The 22,042-nt window shown below is 43.6% G+C and overlaps 1 protein-coding gene across 7 annotated transcripts in view; it reads right to left on the minus strand.

The window, feature by feature from the left end:
* Positions 1 to 3,752: 3,752 nt before the first annotated feature.
* Positions 3,753 to 22,042, minus strand: part of RBM6 (RNA binding motif protein 6) — a 110,149-nt gene continuing 91,859 nt past the window's right edge. For 3 of the 7 annotated variants that reach the window (XM_034997667.1, XM_034997668.1, XM_034997671.1), the window contains 15 exons: positions 19,363 to 19,423; positions 17,093 to 17,365; positions 16,531 to 16,691; positions 15,444 to 15,541; positions 15,232 to 15,240; positions 14,716 to 14,758; positions 14,494 to 14,575; positions 14,164 to 14,249; positions 13,490 to 13,636; positions 12,299 to 12,394; positions 10,876 to 11,136; positions 8,640 to 8,714; positions 7,615 to 7,712; positions 4,758 to 4,887; positions 3,753 to 3,998 (listed from right to left, as the gene is read on the minus strand). In XM_034997667.1, the coding sequence (XP_034853558.1) occupies positions 3,873 to 3,998; positions 4,758 to 4,887; positions 7,615 to 7,712; positions 8,640 to 8,714; positions 10,876 to 11,136; positions 12,299 to 12,394; positions 13,490 to 13,636; positions 14,164 to 14,249; positions 14,494 to 14,575; positions 14,716 to 14,758; positions 15,232 to 15,240; positions 15,444 to 15,541; positions 16,531 to 16,691; positions 17,093 to 17,365; positions 19,363 to 19,423 (1,746 nt within the window). In that variant the 3' untranslated portion in view covers positions 3,753 to 3,872. The remainder of the gene's footprint in view (positions 3,999 to 4,757; positions 4,888 to 7,614; positions 7,713 to 8,639; positions 8,715 to 10,875; positions 11,137 to 12,298; positions 12,395 to 13,489; positions 13,637 to 14,163; positions 14,250 to 14,493; positions 14,576 to 14,715; positions 14,759 to 15,231; positions 15,241 to 15,443; positions 15,542 to 16,530; positions 16,692 to 17,092; positions 17,366 to 19,362; positions 19,424 to 22,042) is intronic. The other 4 variants (XM_034997669.1, XM_034997672.1, XM_034997673.1 and 1 more) reach the window with 2 other exon arrangements.

Here is a 22,042-nt window from a genome sequence, read left to right on the forward strand (position 1 = left end):
TGTGTTCCCTCTCTCGCTGTGTCTCTCTCTGTCAAATAAATAAATAAAATCTTTAAAAAAAAAAAAAAGACTGCTTTTCCTGGGGAACCTGGGTGGCTCAGATGGTTAAGCGTCTGCCTTCGGCTCAGGTCATGATCCTGGGGTCCTGGGATCAAGTCCCGCATCGGGCTCTCTGCTCCTTGGGGAGCCTGCTTCTCCCTCTGCCTCTTTCTCTCTCATGAATAAATAAAATCTTAAAAAAAAAAAAAAGACTGCTTTTCCTAACGTTCTGAGGTTTAAAAAAAAAGTCCTCTTAACGAAATGATGATCTTATCTTTTTTTCCTTAATTTTCCACCATTTGGCAAAAGAATAAAACTAGTTCACATATTTTGATCTCAGGCGGGGAAATACAGATCCAGAATAAGTAAAGAAGACTTACATGAGAGAACTCTTGCCTATACCAAGAAACTAATTTCTTTTGTCAAAGATGGGCTTTGATAAACTGACAGAGATATGCAATCAAAATTTAATTCAACATGCATTTTCTATAGACCTATGAACAAGGCATTATTCACTCATTTATTGGCTGCCTACTGTGTTAGTCCCTAGGGATACAGTAGTAAAGAAAATTACCCAAGATCTCTGCCCTTAGGTAGCTGGCATTCTGATCAAAGCCTCAGGGAACTGCCCAGGGACATGCTAGGGTGACACACTTTTCATTTCCATTCCAACTTTCAATACCCAAAGTACTGCCTTAAAAATATATGGAGCACTTTAGACCTTATTTCCAACAGCAAAATTTCTATTTAAGTGGCAAAATAAAGCTGGAAAACAAAATTAGGCAAACTAGTCTGAGGTCTGAGCTTTAACACTTTCTTCAGGGAAGATGCTGCCAATAGCTTGCTGTACTGTCTCTCATCACATCAGTAATTGCTCAATGTCCATCTTCCTCAGTAGACTAAGTCCCATGGGCACAGAGACCAACACTGATCTTGCTATAAGCCCCAGTGACAAGTAGAGTAGGCTCTCAAAACATTCATAGAATGACCACTTAATAACTCAATGGTGGTGGGAACCTGGGTGGCTCAGTCGTTAAGCGTCTGCCTTCGGCTCAGGTCATGATCCCAGGGTCCTGGGATCGAGTCCCCCATCGGGCTCCTTGCTCGCTGGGGAGCCTGCTTCTCCCTCTACTGCTCTGCCTGCCGCTCCCCCTCCTTGTGCTCTCTCTCTCTCTGACAAATAAATAAACAAAATCTTAAAAAAAAAAAAAAACAACTCAATGGTGAAAAAAAACCAAACCTCAATGGTGTTTCTGCTGGGCAGCCAATAACTGGTGTTAACTAAGCAGCCCATAAAGGAGTCTTCAACAGTGGAGCATTTGATGTGTTCCACAGTTTAGGCCCAAACAGATAACACAAAATTAGAAGGAAAACCTGGTCTGGCCAGTTTAGGACAAACTTGGACCAGCTTTCAAAAAGTATTCTGACGTACTCATTGATGTACTCAAAAAAAAAAAGAAAAAGAAAAAGAAAAAGAAAAAGAGATGCACCACAGAGGTACCTGCAGGCCATCAGACTCTGCAGCTGAGAGTCCAATGGCCCATCCTCTGTAATGCTACACTAGTGGTAGCAAGACCCAGAACCTGGGGCTCTTGATCCCTAAGCCAGTGTGCTCCTGATTTTGTTTGTTTTCCCTTTGGGAGGGGTAAAAAGACTTACTAAAGATTAAGAAAAAGGGATTACATTTGGACACCGCATGGCAAACAATTTAACTTCACATTTATCATTCCTGTTGCTAGATAGGTTTTCTCCTTGGTATATACCTACCTCCCCTTACACCTCCTACCCCTCACTGCCCATCCCCTCCAAAATGCTAATACCTCCATGCTATTTTTACAGAGCTCTCCTTGGTTCTGCCTTATGCAACCAGATGACACCCTTAGACCCGTGGGCGAATTCTGGCCTGCGAACTTTTTGTAAAGAAAGTTTTATTGGAATTCAGCCACAATCACTTGTCTATGTATTGTCCATGGCTGTGCTCTCACTACAATAACAGGGCTGAATAGTTTCAACACAGATCATCTGACCTGTAAAGTCTAAAATATTGACTCTGGCCCTTGATGGGTAAGTTTTGTTTTTTTTTTTTTTTAAGATTTTTATTTATTTGACAGAGAGAGAGAACACAAGCAGCGGGAGTGGGAGAGGGAGAAGCAGGCTCCCCACTGAGCAGGGAGCCCGATGTGTGGCTTGATCCCAAGACCCTGGGATTACGACCTGAGCCGAAGGCAGATGCTTAACCGACTGAGCCACCCAGGTGCCCTTTGTTTTTTTTTTAAGATTTTATTTATTTGAGAGAGCGAGCGAGCAAGCACAAGCATGGGGAGGGGCAGAGGGAAAGGGGGAAAAGCAAGCTCCCCACTGAGCAGGGAGCCCAACGTGGGGCTCCATCCCAGGACCCCAGGATCATGACCTGAGCCGAAAGGCAGACACTTAACCGACTGAGCCACCCAGGCGCCCCACCTTGATAGGTGAGTTTACAAACTCCCACCTTACACAACAAACTCTTCTAAACCTGCAGTTCTCTTCCTAAAAAACATTCCTCTGGAGACATCTGAAAAGTGCAATTCTTAGTACTCTAACATGTTATCTGGAAGAATTACTTTTTGAAGTTTTAAAGATTTATTTATTTGAGAGAGAGTGAGCGACTGGAAGCTGGGGAGAGGGAGAAAGAGAATCCACAAGCAGACTCTCCACTGAGCGAGGAGCCCAACACGAGGCTTGACCCTAGGACACAGATCATGACCTGAGCCGAAACCAAGAGTTGGCCGCTTAACTGACTGAGCCACCCAGGCTCGTTTTTTAAAGTTTTAATAGTTCATAGGATATAGTCCTTTTAACTGCAAAGAATTTTATTTATTTATTTTTAAAATAATATTTATTTATTTGACAGAGAGAGACAGTGAGAGAGGGAGTACAAGCAGGGGGAGTGCGAGAGGGAGAGGCAGGCTTCCTGCTGAGCAGGGAGCCTGATGCGGGGCTTGATCCCAGGACTCCGGGATCATGACCTGAGCCGAAGGCAGACGCTTAACGACTAAGCCACCCAGGCGCCCCATTAACTGCAAAGAATTAAAAAAAAATTTAAAACAACCCTCTCTTTTGAAGCAAATCCTGTGAAATGGTATGAGTGATATGGTAGAAAATTAATAAAGATTTGAAAGAGAGTGTCCAAAGTCACCTCTTTGGAGAATTTTAGCCAAGGAGGGAATGAAAACCTGGGGTAGCAGCTGGAGGGGAGTGATAATGCTTACTATGCCAACTCATTGTGGTGATCATAACATGTGACACATTGAGCTCCCAGCAGGCACCCAGAAAAAGAGCTACCACACTGCTTCTCCCCCCAAACCCCCGCCAACAATGGGGAAATCAGAAGATGACTTTCAAAGGTCTAATCAGCAGTTAACCAACATATGGAAGTATGTTCAGTCTCAGTAGTTACCAAAGAAATAGAAGCAAGCAATAATGAGATGCGGTTTTCATTAATTAGATTAGGAAAATAATTTTAAAAATCTGACAGTACTCACACAAGCTAGAGTTCAAAGGTCACAACACATCCACTCACACTGAGAAGAGGTGGTGTCTCAGGGCTCATGGTAGCACTTGCTGCCATTTCAGGGCACCTCAAATGGGCTGCACCAAGGCGCTCTCTCCCTCCTACCATAAGCCCCACCCCCACCCATCTATGGGAGAAAAATATAACCACCAAAAAAAAAAAACACATTGAAAAAAAGTTTATTTAAAAAAGTTCTAGCAGCAAGAACAGTAACAAAACAAAAGGAGAGACGGACAAACAAAACAAGAAGGAGGTTGTGTCCTATGGGACTTGTCTCCATTCTTTAATCTAGTTCTTTATACCGAGCAAACATGACTCTTCGCACAGCATCTCGGTAAGTCTCGTTGGACTGTCTCTTGCTGGTTCTTCCCGGAGCCCCCACACTGGGCCCCCTCATCCGGCCTTCAGTCTGTAACACAAAGACAAACAATGAAGTGGGCTCTATCAATTAATAAGCTTCAGGGCTGGCCTTTGATTACAAGCATTTCTGGACCAGTAAGGATCAGGATTTTGGGGAATTTTTTAGAATGTTTAATTAGTAAACAAAACCCAAGATGAATAAGGAGGGTAGTGACATCATGACTTCAGGATACAGGATTTAATAATACCAGACATATGAGAAGCCAGTCTCCTCTAGTTGGCATTTTCAGAGGGGGACCAAGCCAACACAAAATGGGCATCGTTCCCTCTTACTACCTTTGCTCTCTTTTCTTCCTGAAATAAGTGAGGCAGAGCCCTTCATGAGAACCAGGACTAACCTCACGCTCCTCAGATTTTAGCCATTTTAGCTCCTCTGATGATGATGCCTCTCAGAGATGCTTTTGTACCTTTTATTGCAGGTTCCCTGGTTCTTGTCACCAAATGATTCGTCAGTCTCAGACTGCCTGATTCCCATACTGCCCCATCTCTTACTCCACGGAAGAGTAAGATGAGCCCCATTTCCACTTCTTTCTCCCTTTCCCACTGGCAACCAAAATTACAAAGGGCCCAGAATGCCTAGCTATCATCCAATAATCAAGACTGATGGGCTCCTTCAGCTCCTGTGTCCTTCACTGGCAGTGGAGAAAGCCCAGCTAAAAGGCAAAGACACAGCTCTGAGCCACAGAGTGAGAGAAAGTTAAGTATATTCCAGGTTCACGCCACCCCCAAAAGATGGAAACCATTTCACCTCCTCTGCTGAAGCCAATCCGGGATGGCCATACCCGAGGCCCGCCCCCTTCCTCCAGCCAGCGGTCTGCTGGACACAGCCTCCTTTGTTGCTACTGTCGATTCCTTCTTTACCAACAGGTTTGCGATCACTGCGAAAGGAGCAGATGTACTTACATACCATCACTTTCAAAGTGACCTATTTGTGAGCCTAATAAAAACCTCTGTCCTCTTGATTCACATTTGCTTCCTCTTAAGTATATTAGGCAATATTTCTGAGTACCTGCTATCTATGCAATAGGCTTTTGTCCTGGGGATACAGAGATGCCCAAGACCCAACCCTGCTCATGGGGAAGGACATGAGAAGGATAGTATGTCCACAGATGCCTATAACACAGTGAAGAGCTCAGCGATGGATGTGGCACCAGGAGGCATCTCCTATGGAAATACATCAGAGAAGACAAACTCTGAAGGAGCTTCACCAAAAATGATGAATTCCAACAAGAGGGCACATCTGAACTGACAAAAAGCATGAGAAGAAAGGAGGCCACAAATAAGAAGTGAAAGAATACAATTTGTCCAGGAGAGGAATGGTAGGAACTGACAAAACGCTTCCTGGGCCAGACTGAAAAGCCTTGAAACATCATGCTAAATCATGACTCTGGACTTCATCCTTTAGGCAAAAACAAAAACAAAAACCCTGGACTCCAGACCTCCCTCTAAGCAAGGTATGTCTTCACAAAAAGGCAAGTTTTAAGAGATTTCTGTTCACAAAGATGATTTTGGTGCCAGGGTAGAGAGTACACTAGACGTTGAAGAAGAGAGACTGAGAGTAAGGAATCCAATTTGGAGGTAAGCTAGAAAGGGGGAAAAGCTTAATTAGGGATGTGGCCAGTAATGATACAGGGCATAAAGGAGGAAGACTGGATCAGACCAGGCAGGCCATGATGCATGTCACTACTCTGAAAGAGGAACACACAGCAGGTTTAGCAGGACTGGACCTGAGTATGATATGGAATATAATATTGAGTAATTGTTTAGAGTGAGGAGCCTAAGAGGTCTCCAGAAGGACATTCCCAGGAGGTAAGTGGAAATAGTGATTTTGGGCTCAGAAAACCAAACTGCCTTAGAATGGAGTCATAGGGACCTATTAGCTTGTTAGTGATGGTTGTGGCCTTGAGTCTAGGTAAAGAGGGTGGAGCAGCAAGAATTAAACAGCACTGAGGGCAGAGTCCTGGAGAATATCTGGAGCTGCCCAGAAAACCATGAAAAGCAGGGGAGAAGACTAAGAAGGAAGGGAACCAGTAGAATGTGGTATGATGGGTGCCAAGAATACAGAAAGGTGTCTTTCTGCACCCAGCCCAGCTCACTCAGGGCTAAGGTGTCCTTCTTCCTCCTGAATGACTCCTTCACCTTTGGCTTAGCCCAGTATATTTCAAATTGCAGAGATGACCTAGTGGGATGTTACATTGATTAAGCAGTCCTTCCTTAGCACTTCTTAAGAATGAAAACAGGGGCACCTGGCTCAGTCAGTTGAGTGTCTGGCTCTTGTTTGGCTCAAGCCATGATCTCAGGGTCCTGGGATAAAGCCCCATGTCAGGCTCCACGCTCAGTAGGGAGTCTGTTTGAGATTCTCTCTCTCTCCCTCTGCCCCTCCCCCTGCTCGTGCGTGTGCGCACTCTCACTCTCTTTCTCTCTCAAAATAAATAAATCAATCTTTTTAAAAAGTCACTCATCAAAAAAAAAAAAGAATGCAAACAGAAAAAGCTAGAATAAAAATACCAGAGTTTATCGCACACACTAGGGAAGTATTTTTCATGAAGATTTCTTTTTCAGGTACTTACACACACATGATTATTGGGCCATGATTAAAAAATAATCTCTTACTGTGGGCAGTGAGCAAATAAGTCAGAATGCCACAATCCCAGACCCCATCAACCCTCCTTTGGGGCCTTTCTCCATCAATGATCTTCCCCATCCCCACAGGCATAAGTTACCCTGGCTACTAGCTGCTCTTTTGCTTACCCCAACATAAAGACCTGTTTGAGTCTCATCAGATCAACACCCTCCTTAGAATCATTTCGTAACGTCCCACTGCCCCAAGACAAAGTCTTAGCATGGTGTTCAAGGAGTATGAACTTCCTGAGCTGGCCTCCATCAAGCTACTTACAATTTCTCAAATGCATCATATGACTTCCATCTCTCTCATCCATAGCGTATGCCATTTCCTCCAAATGAAATGCCCTCCCATTCTCCACTGGAATTCTGCCTGCCTTATGAGACACAGCATCACCTAAACCTTCCTTATTCTGTGTTCAGATAGTCAAGGATAATATATGTCTTGTCCACCTGAGTATTCCTTGCACTTAGTGCAGTACCTAGACACGATGGGTTATCAACAAATTCTATCTAACTCTGCTGGGCTCACAACTCTCAACTACCTGACCGGAAATAAGCACAGGAATCTAGAGATCATATAGGTCTATCAGCAACCAACCACTCATTCAACAGCTATGTGTGAGGATGGAGGTTCCTGGAGGTTTAGAGAAAAAGCCTGAGAGAGTGTGACATTCTTATCAGGTCCATAGGAGGTACAGCATTACTGATGAGGAGAGAAAGAGTTCCCAACCATGGCCACTCCAGCCCTGGCTTTGAGCAGCTAAGTAGCCAGCCAAACTTCCATGCAAACACACATATTCCCTGAGTAAAGCTGGGTGATCAGAGGTTGGAGTGAACCTCATGTTCAAGGAGTTCAGAAAGAACCTGCTCCTGCTGACTTCAGTTATCCCTGAGAGAGAAAAAAGCATCACAGCTGGAGAAGAAGATGGTTTCACCATTCGGCCTTGAGGCCTAGGCTGAATGAAAAGTTCCTGGCTTACCTGTCAGTTTCCCTGGAGTATTTAATCCGTTTCCTTTCTGGAGAGTCAAAAGATTGGAGCTTTTCCCTGCGATCACTTCCTCTTTCTTTAAACCTTCCCTGTTGGTAAGCAGAATAACAGATCTGAGATTTCCACTTAAGGGAGTTGAGTGGTGGGGAAGTTTCACTTTATTCCTTATATTCCTTCTAAAGTGAAGGGAGTTCAACTGTTAACTCCTGGAATCTTTTGCTCCTTCACATACTCTTCTTGAGAAAGCAGTGGCTTCTCTGACTGGTAAATTTGAGAAGAATGAGCTGGTGGGCTTGTCTCACAGCTGTGTTTACCTCTTCTGAGGAGGAGGTGCTCTCCAGTAGACCTCCATGGGAAGATTCCTACCCATCACATAAGACCTGGCCCGGGTAGTGAAGCTTGTGGCTATGTAGGTGAGTCTGCCTAATTATGTAATCTAGGTAGCAAGTCCAACACTAAACTACTTCTACTAACTCAGCCTCTGACAGTAAAAGATGGTATTTCAGCAGCCCTATCCGACACTCCTTCATTGATTTTAAAAGCTGGGCAGGAAAGAAAAATGCTATTTATTTGACCTGTTTGGAGACCTTGAACTAGCACCACCTTTAAAATATATGTATCAGGGCGCCTGGGTGGCTCAGTTGGTTAAGCGACTGCCTTCGGCTCAGGTCATGATCCCAGGGTCCTGAGATCGAGTCCCACATCAGGCTCCCCCTGCTCTGCGGGGAGCCTGCTTCTCCCTCTGCCTCTGCCTGCCACTCCCCCTGCTTGTGCTCTCTCTCTGTGTCAAATAAATAAATAAAATCTTAAAAAATATATATATATCAATTTTATTAAGGTATAATTTATAAATAATGAAGTGTACCCATTATAATGTAGTTTGATGAGTTTTGATAAATGTATACACCATCTTTTAGGGCCTCTTCATTCTCTGTCTTTAGCACAGCCTACAAATTCCACACCAGAAAGTAATAAGGGTTGGGGTCAAGGGAGTTAACAGGTTCATCAAAACTTACCTCCTGTTCTCTCCTTTCCAGATAGGCTAGCTCCTGCTCAGACTGTTTTATCTTCCGATGGATTTCCAGGTTTTGCTGAGAAGAGAGAAAGTTCTATGAGTACAGGTCTAGAAAAAGTGGTCTTAGAAAATGCCTCTAGGCCTTTCCCAACAGCTGTTTTAGGACTGTGGCTTCTTTCACTGACCACCTCTCCTGAGTGATCACTGTATCCTGCAATCAACAGTTCCTAACTGGACTGGCTTTAGGCTCACCAATGGGAACCCAAGTTGTTATGCTGGCTTGTCACGCAGATTAGTTACATGGTGTGGCACAAGAGAGCCCCCTTCATTCTACTTCCCGAATGTAGAAAACAGGGGCACCTGGGTGGCTCAGTCAGTTAAGTGTCTAACTCTTGATTTCAGCCTCAGGTCATCTCAGGGTCGTGAGATCAAGCCCCGAGTTGGGCTCTGTGCTCAGCAGGGAGTCTGCTTGAAATTCTCTCCCTTTCCCCCCTCCTGCCCCCACACCCCACTCTCTCAAATAAATAAAACTTTTTTAAAAATGTGGAAAACACAAAACTGGTTTATAGGTCTTTATCTAAAGTAAAAATTATGAGAGAGGGGAATCTGAGCACACCAGTGAAGAAAACTTAATGCCCACATGCTCTTCCTACCACTGCCACTACCACCCACCATTCTCAGACACTATTCACTCTTTCAAGCCCCCAGAAAAACACGAAAAGGAGAACCCAAGGTCCTTAAAGAACAAAAAGACTGCTCTGAGAGTCCTGTATTCCTTAAGGGTCCCACACTTCTCAAGCATGGCTCTCCTACACAATACCCTCGAGCATATATTAAGAAACTTAAGGGGTCCAGAACAGCTCTTGTATGGACAGGGGATTCTTTGCACTGGATCACTACAAGGAAAGGAAAAAGTACCATAGTCTACTTTCCACTGTCCCAGGGTCAGTTCAATTTGTGGGTTCACCAGATTTCTGGCTCCTCTTTCCTGATATTAGCCATTTATTAGCATTTTCATCAGACAGCTGAAATCTACTATTACTATTTTTAAAGATTTTATTTATTTATTTGAGAGAGAGAGAGACAGCGAGAGAGGGAACATAAGCAGAGGGAGTGGGAGAGGAAGAAGCAGGCTTCCCGTGGAGCAGGGAGCCCAACGCAGGGCTCGATCCCAGGATGCTGGGATCATGACCTGAACTCAAGGCAGACGCTTAACAACTGAGCCACCCAGGCGCCCCTCTATTATTATTTTTTTAATTTTATATATCCTTTTGTTTTATTTATTTATTTTTTAAATTAAGCTCTATACCCAATGTGGAGCTTGAACTCACAACCCCAAGATCAAGAGTCACATGCTCTACCAACTGGGCCAACCAGGCGCCCCCAAAGAGCTGATATTTCAATGTGTCAGTCTCATGACTCAGAATTCCAGGTCAAAGGGACTTGGGAGGTAATCTGTTGCAGGGATTGTCAGGAACTTCTCAGACCCCTAAAAACTTTGCAGAGCCTCCACAGAGGCAGGGGAGAGAAGAGGTGTGCCTATTACCAAAAGCAGAGCTTCTCAGCTTTTAGCTACATTAAGACTTTAGATTTTATATTGAAGGAAAGTCTAAATCCGATCTCCTCACCGGCTCTAGCAACATCTGCTAGAGAAGGAGTGTGAAATAAATCACCCTATACTGAGAACATGAGTCTATCTAGGGGTTTTATTTGTCCAGTATTCCACTCTTTGGTCAGTACATCTGAACGGGAAGACTGCAGGGGAGGACCAGTGTATGTCAGTTTAACACTCCAACAATAGATGTTGGGCCGTGGCTTATAGCGGTGACTCACCACATGAAGGGATGGCAGAATGTGACTCACCTTTGGGAAAACTGCACAGTATCAGAACTAGACAGAACCAGGGGAAGCCACCAAATATCACAGAAGAGAAGAGGCTTATCTGAGGTCCACTTGTTAGGTTAATGGAAGAGCTCTGATGAGAAACTCAGCAAATAAGTTTCCTACTTGGTGATGCCCTCCTCTCCTGTCTTTAGCATGGCCACCGTGTCTGGTGCCCCAAACCCCAGCTATGCTGCCTGCCTTGGGTCTACATTCCAAGGTTCTTGAAGGTGGGCACAGCCTTAATGCAAAGCAACTCATGACAAAAGGTGGAGGAACAATTCACTTTGAAATCGGACTGTAATGCACGATGGTAAGAGTCCAGAGTTTGAAAGGTCAGGGCCCCTTCCCCATACCTTGTGCAGGTCTGAGAGCTGCTGGTGTTTGATCAGAACTTCTTTGTTGGGAAACTGCCTTCTGCAGAGCAGACAAGCCAGTTTATTCCAGTCAGTGAGTTTATCTTCTTCGTTCTCCTTCTTGGTCAGCTCCTCCCTCTGTGAGGGCTGCGCTGTTCGGGGCTGTGGAGGAGGGGCCTGTTCCTCCTCTTCTTCCTCCTCATAGTCACTGTCTCCTCCATATTCACCCAGGAGGCCGATGAGTGGGTTTACCACCTTAGGCTGGAAGGAGAAGGCCAAAGATTAACACTAACTTCAACCTATATTGTGGGGCCTGTTTTCTGGATATTCCAATATGGCATCTCATTTCTTCTCTTTCAGTTTGAATAATGAACTGGGCTCAAAATAGGCCCGCTGACCACACTGCTCATTTCCCACAAAGAAGCAACACGGTTCAAGCTTGACTTTTCTCCTGGATTGTTGAGATAAACCAGAAACATTTCCTTAGACGTGACTCTAACAACAGAACAGTAAAGATAAAAAAGGGAAAGGGGAACTGACATAGAGGTAGGGAGTTAAAAAGTTACAAGTTACAAAGAGGAAGAGATAGCAGCAACCCCTCAAGTTACTGAAACCCATGGAGAAAAGGAAAGATAAACTTTATTAAGACTACAGTAACCCCTACAGCAAAAGGGATTTAGGAGGTGGATTAAAAGCAAACGAAGAATAAGCTCTCAGGTAGACATTCAGCTCCTGAGTGAGGCAAAGGCAAAGGCAAAGGCATGGTCAGGACTGAGGCTACAATGAACTGAACTAGTAATGTGACACAGGCAGAGTATTTATCAATAGTTCACAGGAACCGTGAAATAATGATGCATGGTCATTGGCTTGTGATCAATCGAAATAAAAAATAAAGCATGATCACTACTGCTACATATTTACATTTAATCAGAATCACCTGTGATTGCAGGAGACCATCACTTTAATGCATCTAAAAAATGGGTACTTATTTTAGCATTGTTGACTGTGGCCAGACAGGTAAACTGTAAAAACAACCATGCACACACTCCCCATCTGAGCTTCTTACAGAGCACCGAAAGGCAGGAAAAATCAGAGCCAGGAAAATGGGTCTCTTAGAAGAGAAGGATTAACAAGACCAAGATTATAACTTAAAAAGGCCCAGACATTCCCTTGTCTGATGGGAATGGTGCAGGGTACAAAGAAAGAAGACAGAAAGTTGCCTTGATTCTCCAGTTATATCCCTATTAGCAGGCAGGAACATTTATCTCATGCTCATACTCAAGAAAAGTCCTTGTTTGGGAGGTAGAACAAAAGGACCAACACCAAAGTGAAGCATCAGCCTATGAACTTCCCTTCCCATTCAGAACCAGCCCCAGCCCAGCCCCAGCCCCAGGCCCAGCCCCGGGCCTTGGCTTAGCCTTACTGGTGGAGGACTTTCTTCCTTCTTCACAGTGGGAGGCAGGGGCTTCTTAAAGACGTCCTCTGGCGGGGCTGTCCCCTCACTGGCATTTTCCTGAAACTGATTAAATCCGTAATTCTTATATGATACTCATAAAAGCTGGGTTAAGAACCCTGTTGAAATTAATCAGATTTTCCAAAACTCCTAATCTGTGAAATATCTATAATGCTGCCATAATGATTTCAAAAATAAAAAGCCTTTGAAAACATAACATTCAGTATATACTGAGTGATCGCTATATATGTCAGGCAACAGATAGGACATTTATATGCATTACTGTCCTCAGCCTTTACTACAACCCTCCCAGATAGGCATTAATACCCTCATTTTACAAATGACTGGGAATATGGTTGGAAAGAAAAGTGGTAAAAGCTGAATCCAAATATTAAGCCAGCAGAACTCTAAAGTCTAAGTTCTCAGAAACACACACATATTTTCTCTCTCTCTGAATCTCTAGATAAACAACTAGCAGTATTAGAAGGGGAAACAGACAAGTTATAAATTGAGCCACAAGCAAATTCATCCATTTTCACTAATGCATAATTGGTGCCAGGGCAAATCAATGTAATTCTTTGGAAAATAATTTGGCTTTATGTCAGGAGATACCAAAATATTCAACATCTTCCATTTTGAAAGTTCATCCTAAGGAAGTAATTTAGAAGGAGAAATAAAATGCTGAATGATGCATACTACAACAGAATAAGACTAGAAAGAAAAGACCAATAATGCAGGATTGATGAAAATAAGGGTACAGTTTTACTGTGAGTTTTTACCATACAGGCATTAAAACAATAAAGAGTATTATGAAACCATGGAAAAACTACTTAAGATCAAATATAAACAGAGCAGAGAATACAGAATGGTAACCTCTGCTACAATTACACCTACAGAAACATGTATACAGAGTCAAGCACTGAAGAGGGGGCGCGTAGGAAAGTGAAACTGTGCGGAGCCCAGGTGTTGGGGTTTGAGCTGAGTCACTTTGTTCTACCATCCACAGTTTTTGCACTTGTGAAAGAGTTACCACCAGCTGTAAGAGGCAAGGGGATTGCCTGCTTTTTGGTAACTTGACACCTCAACCCTAGCTCTCCTCTATGACTCTTTTATTTGAATCTGTAATGGTCTGGTAAAGAGCAGATTTACAAGTTCTCTTACCCTTGTTACTCCTCGGTCTTTTTTCTCCTTGCCATCTCTTTTAGATGCTTCCTTCTTGCTACTTGACTTTCCTTGACTGGTGGACTTCTTTTCCTTGATCTCTTCTTCTTCAGGTGACCCAGGGTCCTGGGGCACATAGACTTCTTGCTGCAATACAGTTAGAAACTGTTAAGTCTACAGAATATCTCACTTTCCCAGTTAATTCTAGGTCTAAGGAACAAGTTCCCTTCTGGGAGAAAGAACAGCTCTCTCCCTCACAAGCCTAAGAAGAGACCACATCAAACAATCTTAAAACCCACTCCAGGGGCCAGGACACATCCAGACCACTCACTGTCCATTTTTCCAAGAGCAGCACTATTCTTACCTATAATGCCATATAGGTAACAGTTAACACAAAGGTCACCATCTTCAAATCCTGAATGAACACAACTCAATAAATACAACTCAATATAAGATGTGGACTTTAAAAAACACCAGACTAGACATGAGATACAGACAGTATAACAGCAGCTGCCAGGAATGGATAAATATTTAAACTTCCATAAGATTTAAACTTTTCTACTTTTCATGTAATGAGCAACCCAAAAATCCAGGGAATAAAATCTTCAAAGTAACAAATTATAGGTACTTTTCTCAAAAGAATCATTGATAAAGTAAACAAACCAAAAACTCACCTGGGTGTTGGGGTCATAATAAGTTCCTGCCAAAGGGTCATAATAGTAGCCAGTAGCAGAATCATATATGTAGCAGTCAGATGATGCTAGTGGGAATAAAACCAGAGCCAATGTTAGTCCCTGTCCAGTGAAGCCCTGGCTGGGGACTCACTGAGAACAACCCAGGAATGGGGCTGGCCAACCCAAACAGGTGCAGAACCTGTAGATGGTGCTCTCTCTTAATGTGCATCCCCAGTCAACAGTATTTCTTGCTAACTTTGTGACCACAAAGATTTCAATTAATGAGTAGTCAAGTCACAAAGAGCAATAGAAATAAAACAAGTGACTTACACTGTTGTCCTTGTCGATTTGTATCTGAAGCCCAGTCTGAATTTCTGCCTCCTCCTCTCCTATCTCGGAAATACTTTTTACCCTATCACAGAAAGGCTAGTTAAAATTATGGAACTTCTGATAGCTCTTAACCTTAACAGTCACCCACTGAAGAAAATTCAAGATCACTCTTTCAGTCACTTGAGGATTTTGACAGAGCACTCCCCAACTGCTGAAGCCTACCTGATAGTAGTGCATGTGGTCAGAATGGTCCCCAGAATCATTTCTGCAACAAATAATACAACACATCTTGAGTCTGCTACAAAAAGCCACTTGAGGATTGCCTAACCCTACAGATTTGCCAAGAAACTAACTTTCCCCCATTTTGGAGGGAAAAAACCAACCCAGAGCAAGCAGGGCTGGCAGTACAGAGATTTCTACAAAGCTAATGCTGAAGCAAAACAGCAAACGAGTTGAGGGTGCTAGAGCAAGATCTGCCCCATTCCTGCAAGCCTGCCTCTCTGATGCAGCCATTTCCCAGTTACCACTCCTGGGTCAAGGTAAGTATAGGAGTAAAGAGGAATTAGACTTCCCAGTACCATGGAGGCATGACCAGGGTCAGAGGAATGGGGAGTCAGGACAGCATTTTCTTAGGATTCTGAGGCGCAAGGATGTATCGAGATTTCTGCACATCCAAGACGGTATCATCATTTGGAACCCAAAGATACCAGGCAGTGAAGAGGGAAGGCACTTAAGTACCTAGTGCTGCTATTTAAGGAAAAACCAAACAAAAACAACAAAAAAAGACAACTAAAGTCAGAATAAGGCAAGCTTCATAAAAAGAAAACATGCACACTACCTGAAGAAACCCACATCAGAAGGTACCATGTCTTACCATCTCTACCTTTCAGAGTTGCCTCCCAAAAACTTGAGTAGGGGAATCACAAAGGAGCCCCACTCTTCTGCCTTACCTTCGTTTTCCAGTGGCCAAGTTTACAGCTACCATCTTCCCATCAATACTAAATGGTGGATCAAGGTTCTGCAAGATCTTCACTACACGAAGAGCTTCCTGGGAAACCAAAGACACATTGCAGCACAAAGAGAGAAAAGGCCATGTCCTTTGAAAGAGAACTGAACGTGGATTTTCTTCTCAAAAGAAAAATTTACTGAACATTATGTTCTGGTTGTAATTATAATAGTAAGAGCACCCTGGCAAAAACAGGCAACTCTTGATGAAGGGTTGATCAGAATAGTGATCATAGTAAACATCAGTTTCTGGTATTAATATCAGAAATTCAAATTCTCTTCTTTTAGGCTGCAACTCTCATTGCATCAGATCCAGTTTACAAAGTCCCTTGTGACTTCTGAGCATGAAATCTAAAAAATACCAACAAGGGGTGCCTGGGTGGCTCAGTTGGTTAAGCATCTGCCTTCAGCTCAGATTATGATCCCAGGGTCCTGGGATCGAGCCCAGCATCAGGCTCCCTGCTCAGTGGGGAGTCTGCTTCTCCCTCTCCCTCTGCCCCTCTCCCAGCTCGTGCTCTTTCTCTCTCAAATAAATAAAATCTTAAAAAAGAAAAATACCAATGATTTTCATTATTACTTTCCTGTTACCTCTATAGAAAAGGGCCCCACAACTAAAAATTCAGGCCACAAGAATCTCTTAAACAACATTTTAAGGAAAAAGAGGAAATGTCCTGTTACCATCAAATATAAAACCATCTATGGCTGAGCAAAACAAATTTAAGAAACTAGAAAATTTGCTAAATCTTGCAAGGTTCAGTACACAGATTCTTCACAAGTAACTAAGTTCTCATGTTATTTTAATTGGACATTGTAAACGCCAAAAGACAAAACCAAATCTAGAAAAATGCTCAGAATTCTAACTTTCAAAGGCAGTCCCTTCCTCTGAATGAGCATTAAACCCAAAGGAAAGAACAAGAGGGTTTTGATACCAGGTAGCACATGAGAATTCCAATGATAAGGAAGTCCTTCAAACCTGCTTCAGGTTTCTATAGCCAGCTGTCCCTTGGCCATTCCAAGGCAGAGGAAACTTACCGCATGGGAGTCGAGGTCAATAAAGCCATAAGTGTGGCCCATGGGGCCAGTTCTGTTCTTGATGATACGGACATTGGCAGTAGTAAGGCGGACGTAGGGTTCCAGCACTTCCACTATGACCTCAGGTGGAGTGGAACGATAGATGCGCTTTAGCATAATTGCTGAACAAACCACATAGAAATGGGAGGAGCAAGGAAAGAGAGAAAGGTTAATTTCCAAAGCCCTCTGAGCCTGATTGTCTTTTTTTTACTGCAGATGCTATTCTGCTCCAGCAAGGCTGATTCTATAAAACAATGTTGGGTCATATACTTCAAACATTTCTTCACCAATACTCAGAAATCTAAAATGATGCCTTGCTGCATTTGAATAGCAACTATCTATTTGGAGGATGTAGGTTCCTCCAACTGGTACAGCAAGGCCTGCAGAAAGCAATAGCCTCTACAATCAGGCTGAGCAGTTTTACTAGGGTGTGGGAAACACCTGGTCCCTAGCCACAAAACAGGCCATCTATACTCGAACTGTGGTGGTCACAGTCTGGTTTGTGCCCTGACAAATCACTTACTTTTGCTCTCCCCATCCTGGCGTGTCTCCCCAGACCATGGCTCCTTTTCTCGGTCTCTTCGGAAGGTGAGCCCTTCCCTTCGAGGAGGCAGATACCTTTCTCCTTCTCTCTTTTGATGTCCCAAGCGTGGTTCTTGTCCTTCTTCCCGCTTCTTGGGTTCAGGTTCCTTATCAGCTGACCTTGGGGACTGGTTGGGTTGTTTTTCTGATGGTGCTGGTATGGATGTTTTCTGAGGCTGAGGATAGGTTATTAATTCTTGCTTGGCCTCTGTCACTACAGGAACAGAAACAGAAAGAGAATCTCCAGCAGGTTTCATCCAAAAAACACTACTGCTGTGATTCCTCCTTACCTGCTAACAAATACTCATACTGGAATGGTTTTAATAGTCTCAGAAATACCCACAAAAAAGTCCTCTAACAGATATTAAGCCAGGCCAATGATATAGCACATGAAAATAGTTCAAAGAAACCCTTCAAGTACTTAAAAAATTTCATCTTACGAGTTTTCTATCACTTCCCAAACATTTAAATATAAGAAATACTTCATGAGATGATGGGCCTGACTATTAAAACCAATGATAAGAACAGATTTGGGAACAAAATTACCAAAGCTATGACCCTTGCCAGAAGTTTGGTAGAAACATATATCCCAAACGTATGTGTCTAGGAGTCTTGCTTCTTCCAGTGTTATGGTACTAAGACAGCTGTCTCCAATTCTGTAAGACCACAGGTCCCCTCTTCTCTGGGGAAGCTAACAGACCTACCTGCATATAGCTCATTCACCTGCAAATAATTGTAATGAGCAAATGTCCTTCAAAATAGAAATGATTCATTCTCAATCTCTTTCTATAGCAGGACAATTTGTCCAATTAATTAGGAACATTTTTTTGCAACGAATTCAATTCTTGGGAGGGTTCACAGGAAGCCATGTAGTTCAAAAAAATACATTCTATAGGACCAATGTAGAGATAACTTAGCAGCAGTGATAGGCAACTAGTGAACACCTGTTTTACATGTTTTCAGGTTAAAGCTGTCTCAGCCCTCTTAGTGGTATGGTACCCAAGGATTTTTATAAACCAGCCATTCATTTGTTAGAATATACTGAGAAAGCAAGCCTTTCTTCAGGGAAAAAACCCACAATTTTGTGTAATCTGAATTGTAATACAAGCTAAAAATCTCAGTTATTTACTCACCTTCTCACAGGTTGGTTTGGTCTCTACAGCATCTAGAGCCTTCCTTAAAGATTTTCAGAACACCTGCTTCACAGTCCTCACTAGAGAGTAGAATCTCCACTATAGGCCAAAACCCCAGCTAAGAAACTCTTTGTAGACATACTAAGTCCTAAACTTGGAACAAACAGGTCCTTCAGAAGGCTACCTGGATCCCTAAACTGAACTATATTTTATGGTCATGCCCTAGCTCTCCTGAAGGGGTAATATCAGAAACAGGCATATAATAGTCATTGCTGGGGCACCTGGGTGGCTCAATTGGTTGAGCATCTGCCTTTGGCTCAGGCCCCGATCCCAGGACCCTGGGATCGGGCTCCCTGCTCAGCAGGGAGCCTGCTTCTCCCTCTTTCTTTGCTGCCCCCCCTGCTTGTGCACTCGCTCACTCTGTCAATAAAAAAATAATCTTTAAAAAAGAAAAACAAACAGAAATAGTCATTGCTATAGATGCCTTTGACAGACTCTTCAAGGTTGCCTACCTAAAGGTTCTCTGGAGAAATTTACTTAAAGTTAAGTGACTGAGAAGCTGGTAGGTTTATTCCTTTATAAAAACAACATATACCCTCAATCCTGATTTTCTCTTGTTCATTTTTTACTGTTATTTTACAAATATTTTTCTGTTGAAGATCCTGAAATGTTTATATAGAGCGTAAATAAGAAAACAATCCCGATAACAGATGATTCTCAGTAACACCAAAGCAGTGGGGGATAAGGGTCACATGGACGAATGCCACGGAGACTCTTTCTCAACCTAACATCCTTAAATGTATTCTAAGTAACACTCCTACTGACCTCTGGTCAGCTGCCCACTTGGTTCCCTCAATGTGAGGATTTGGCAACCCATCTCCTTCCCCTGGTGGAACTGAGATCCACTATCATTCACTAACAGGTCACATGAAGTTAGAGATCACATTGCACTTTTAAGAGCTTTACAGATCAACTTGTCTTTAGGGATGACCACTCTTAAAAGCCAAAGAGAGCATGAAATTTGTTTTGATCAGTACATAAAATAAAAACTACCACCACCACCTCTAGCAACACTCACCTTCCCTTGGGCACTTGCAGAGTGAACATGAAGATCGGTGTCCAGCTACGCTGGCCTTACACTGCATGGGAAAGGGAAAGACTTCAATTTGACCAAAAACATTTAAAAAAACCTTACGTATATCCAACATAATAGCACCTGCCAAACATGAAAGAAATAAGCCATATCCCAGATCACCGTAAAGCCTAACAAATCTGATGTCCCCCCACTCATCAGAGCTGGCAGACAGAATGTGGGAAGCTGCTGTTTGGGAGCTGCCTTCTAACAGGGCACGTGGACCCCCGAGCAGCCCCAAATGCCTCTGTCAGGGACAAGGATTTCTTTCTTTCTTTCTTTTTTTAAATTTTATTTATTTGACAGAGAGAGACACAGTGAGAGAGGGAACACAAGCAGGGGGAGTGGCAGAGGGAGAAGCAGGCTTCCCACTGAGCAGGGAGCCCGATGCAGGGCTTGATCCCGGGACCCCGGGGTCACGACCTGAGCCGAAGGCAGACGCATTAACGACTGAGCCACCCAGGCGCCCCGAGAGACAAGGATTTCTACAGGAAATAAACTTAACTAGGAAAACTGGACTGTTAAATGGTTTATACGATACTACTGCCCCAAAGCCATTGCCCCTCATAGTCTGCATCCAACATTTGGTCCTAAACTGCTTATGAGAGCCCCATTCAGGCTGGGCTGGAACTGACAATTCTTGATGATCAACTCCCCTGATTTAAAAAAGGGGCAAGGAGGGGCATGTGGGGGGTTCAATCCGTTAAACGTCTGCCTTTGGCTCAGGTCATGATCCCAGGGTCCTGGAATCAAGCCCTGAATTGGGCTCCTTGCTCGGTGGGGAGCCTGCTTCTTCCTCTCCCTCTGCCTGCCACTCCCCCTGCTTGTACTCTCTGTCAAATAAATAAAATGTTTAAAAAATGATAATAAATTAAAAAAGGACAAGGAAAGAAGAGGAAGATACATAAGTAGTGCCTCTGGCAGCTCTTCTGAGGATGTTAAAAGGAAAAGGAACATTCATTCACCCAAACAAGGGAAGAGACACTTTGCAATGTGAATGTAGTTCTTGTCTGAACCTATGAATAAAAAGGTAAGCACATTGCCAATCCCAAAGACACTGAACTTTTGCCAATGAGCTTCCAAGTAGTATGAGGACAGAGAGCTGACTGGCAGGAAACCAAAGAACAGGAACTGTGAAGAAAAGGCTGCTATTTGAGTAGGGCCTTGTAGGGTGAGCAAGGAGGGCATGCCAGATGGAGGAGAATAACCACCACAGCAGAAGCTAATGAGTAAACAGCACACACCAGGTACCTGGCCTGTTCCACAAACTATCACTTAAGTGATTCAGACAAACTCGAGTAAAGTCATTACAGTCAATTTGTTCCCTTCTTGGTGCACGGACGGATCATACACACAGCCCTGCTCTCGGTCAAGCAACGGTGGTGTCTCCCTGCAGGTGAGTGCACTGCCCTCTCTGTTGGCAGCTTTGGCCACGTGTCTGGCTTTGGCCAACAGAGTGTGAATGAACATGACCTGCACGGGCCTGGCAGAAGCTCTGAGAGCCATTGGTTGGGAGAATGAGCCTCTCATTCTCTCCCTTAGCCAGGGGGACAGCAGTGCCACGTTGGGACTGCTCCTTCCAGCTGGGTCCCAAATTGAGGGGTCATGGAGCAGAACAAGCAATGACCCATAGTTCCAAACATGTAACTTAAATGAAGAATATGTCTGTGCATTTAAGTCACTGGGATTTGGAGGCTGCTTGTTATTACAGAAGAGTTGTTAAGTGGTGGAGTCAGGATCCTAACCTTGGTTTAAGTACCATAATGTTCACCTGTTTCAAATGTCCAATGATTCCTTTTTTTTAAAAAAGATTTTATTTATTTATTTGTCAGAGAGAGAGAGAGATAGAGCACAAGCAGGGGGTACAGCAGGCAGAGGGAGAAGCAGGCTCCCTGCTGAGCAAGGAGCCCAATGCGGGACTCGATCCCAGGACCGTGAGATCATGACCTGAGCCAAAGGCAGCCGCTTAACCAACTGAGCCACGCAGGTGTCCCTCTTTTTTTTTTTTTTTAAGATTTATTTATTTATTTGAGGGGGGGAGAGGCAGAGGGGCAGAGGGAGAGGGAAAGAAACTCAAGCAGACTCCTATGCTGAAAGCGAAGCCTGATGTGGGGCTCAATCTCACGATCCCCGAGATCATGACCTGAGCTGAAACCAAGAGTTGGATGCTTACCCAACTAAGCCACCCAGGCACCCCCAATGACTTCCACTATACGTAGAGTGCAACCATCACCACAATCTAACTTCAGTTTTTTTTTTTTTTAAGATTTTATTTATTTGACAGAGAGAGACACAGCAAGAGAGGGAACACAAGCAGAGAGAGTGGGAGAGGGAGAGGGAGAGGGAGAAGCAGGCTTCCCGCTGAGCAGGGAACCTGATGCAGGGCTCAATCCCAGGAGCTTGGGATCATGATCTGAGCCAAAGGCAGACGCTCAACTGACTGAACACCCAGGCGCCCCTAGAACATTTTCATTGGCCCAAAAAGAAACCTAGTGGAGTCATTTCCCATTCTTACCACCAGTCCCATGGAATAGTGTGATATAAGGTATTTTATTATTTTATGTCTGGCATAGTGTTTTCAAAGTTTATCCATGTTAGCACGTTGCAGCATTTCATTCCTTTTATT

The sequence above is a fragment of the Mirounga leonina genome, unplaced genomic scaffold (assembly GCF_011800145.1).
Source record: "Mirounga leonina isolate KUSES-001 unplaced genomic scaffold, KU_Mleo_1.0 Mir_94, whole genome shotgun sequence".
NCBI lineage: Eukaryota > Metazoa > Chordata > Mammalia > Carnivora > Phocidae > Mirounga > Mirounga leonina.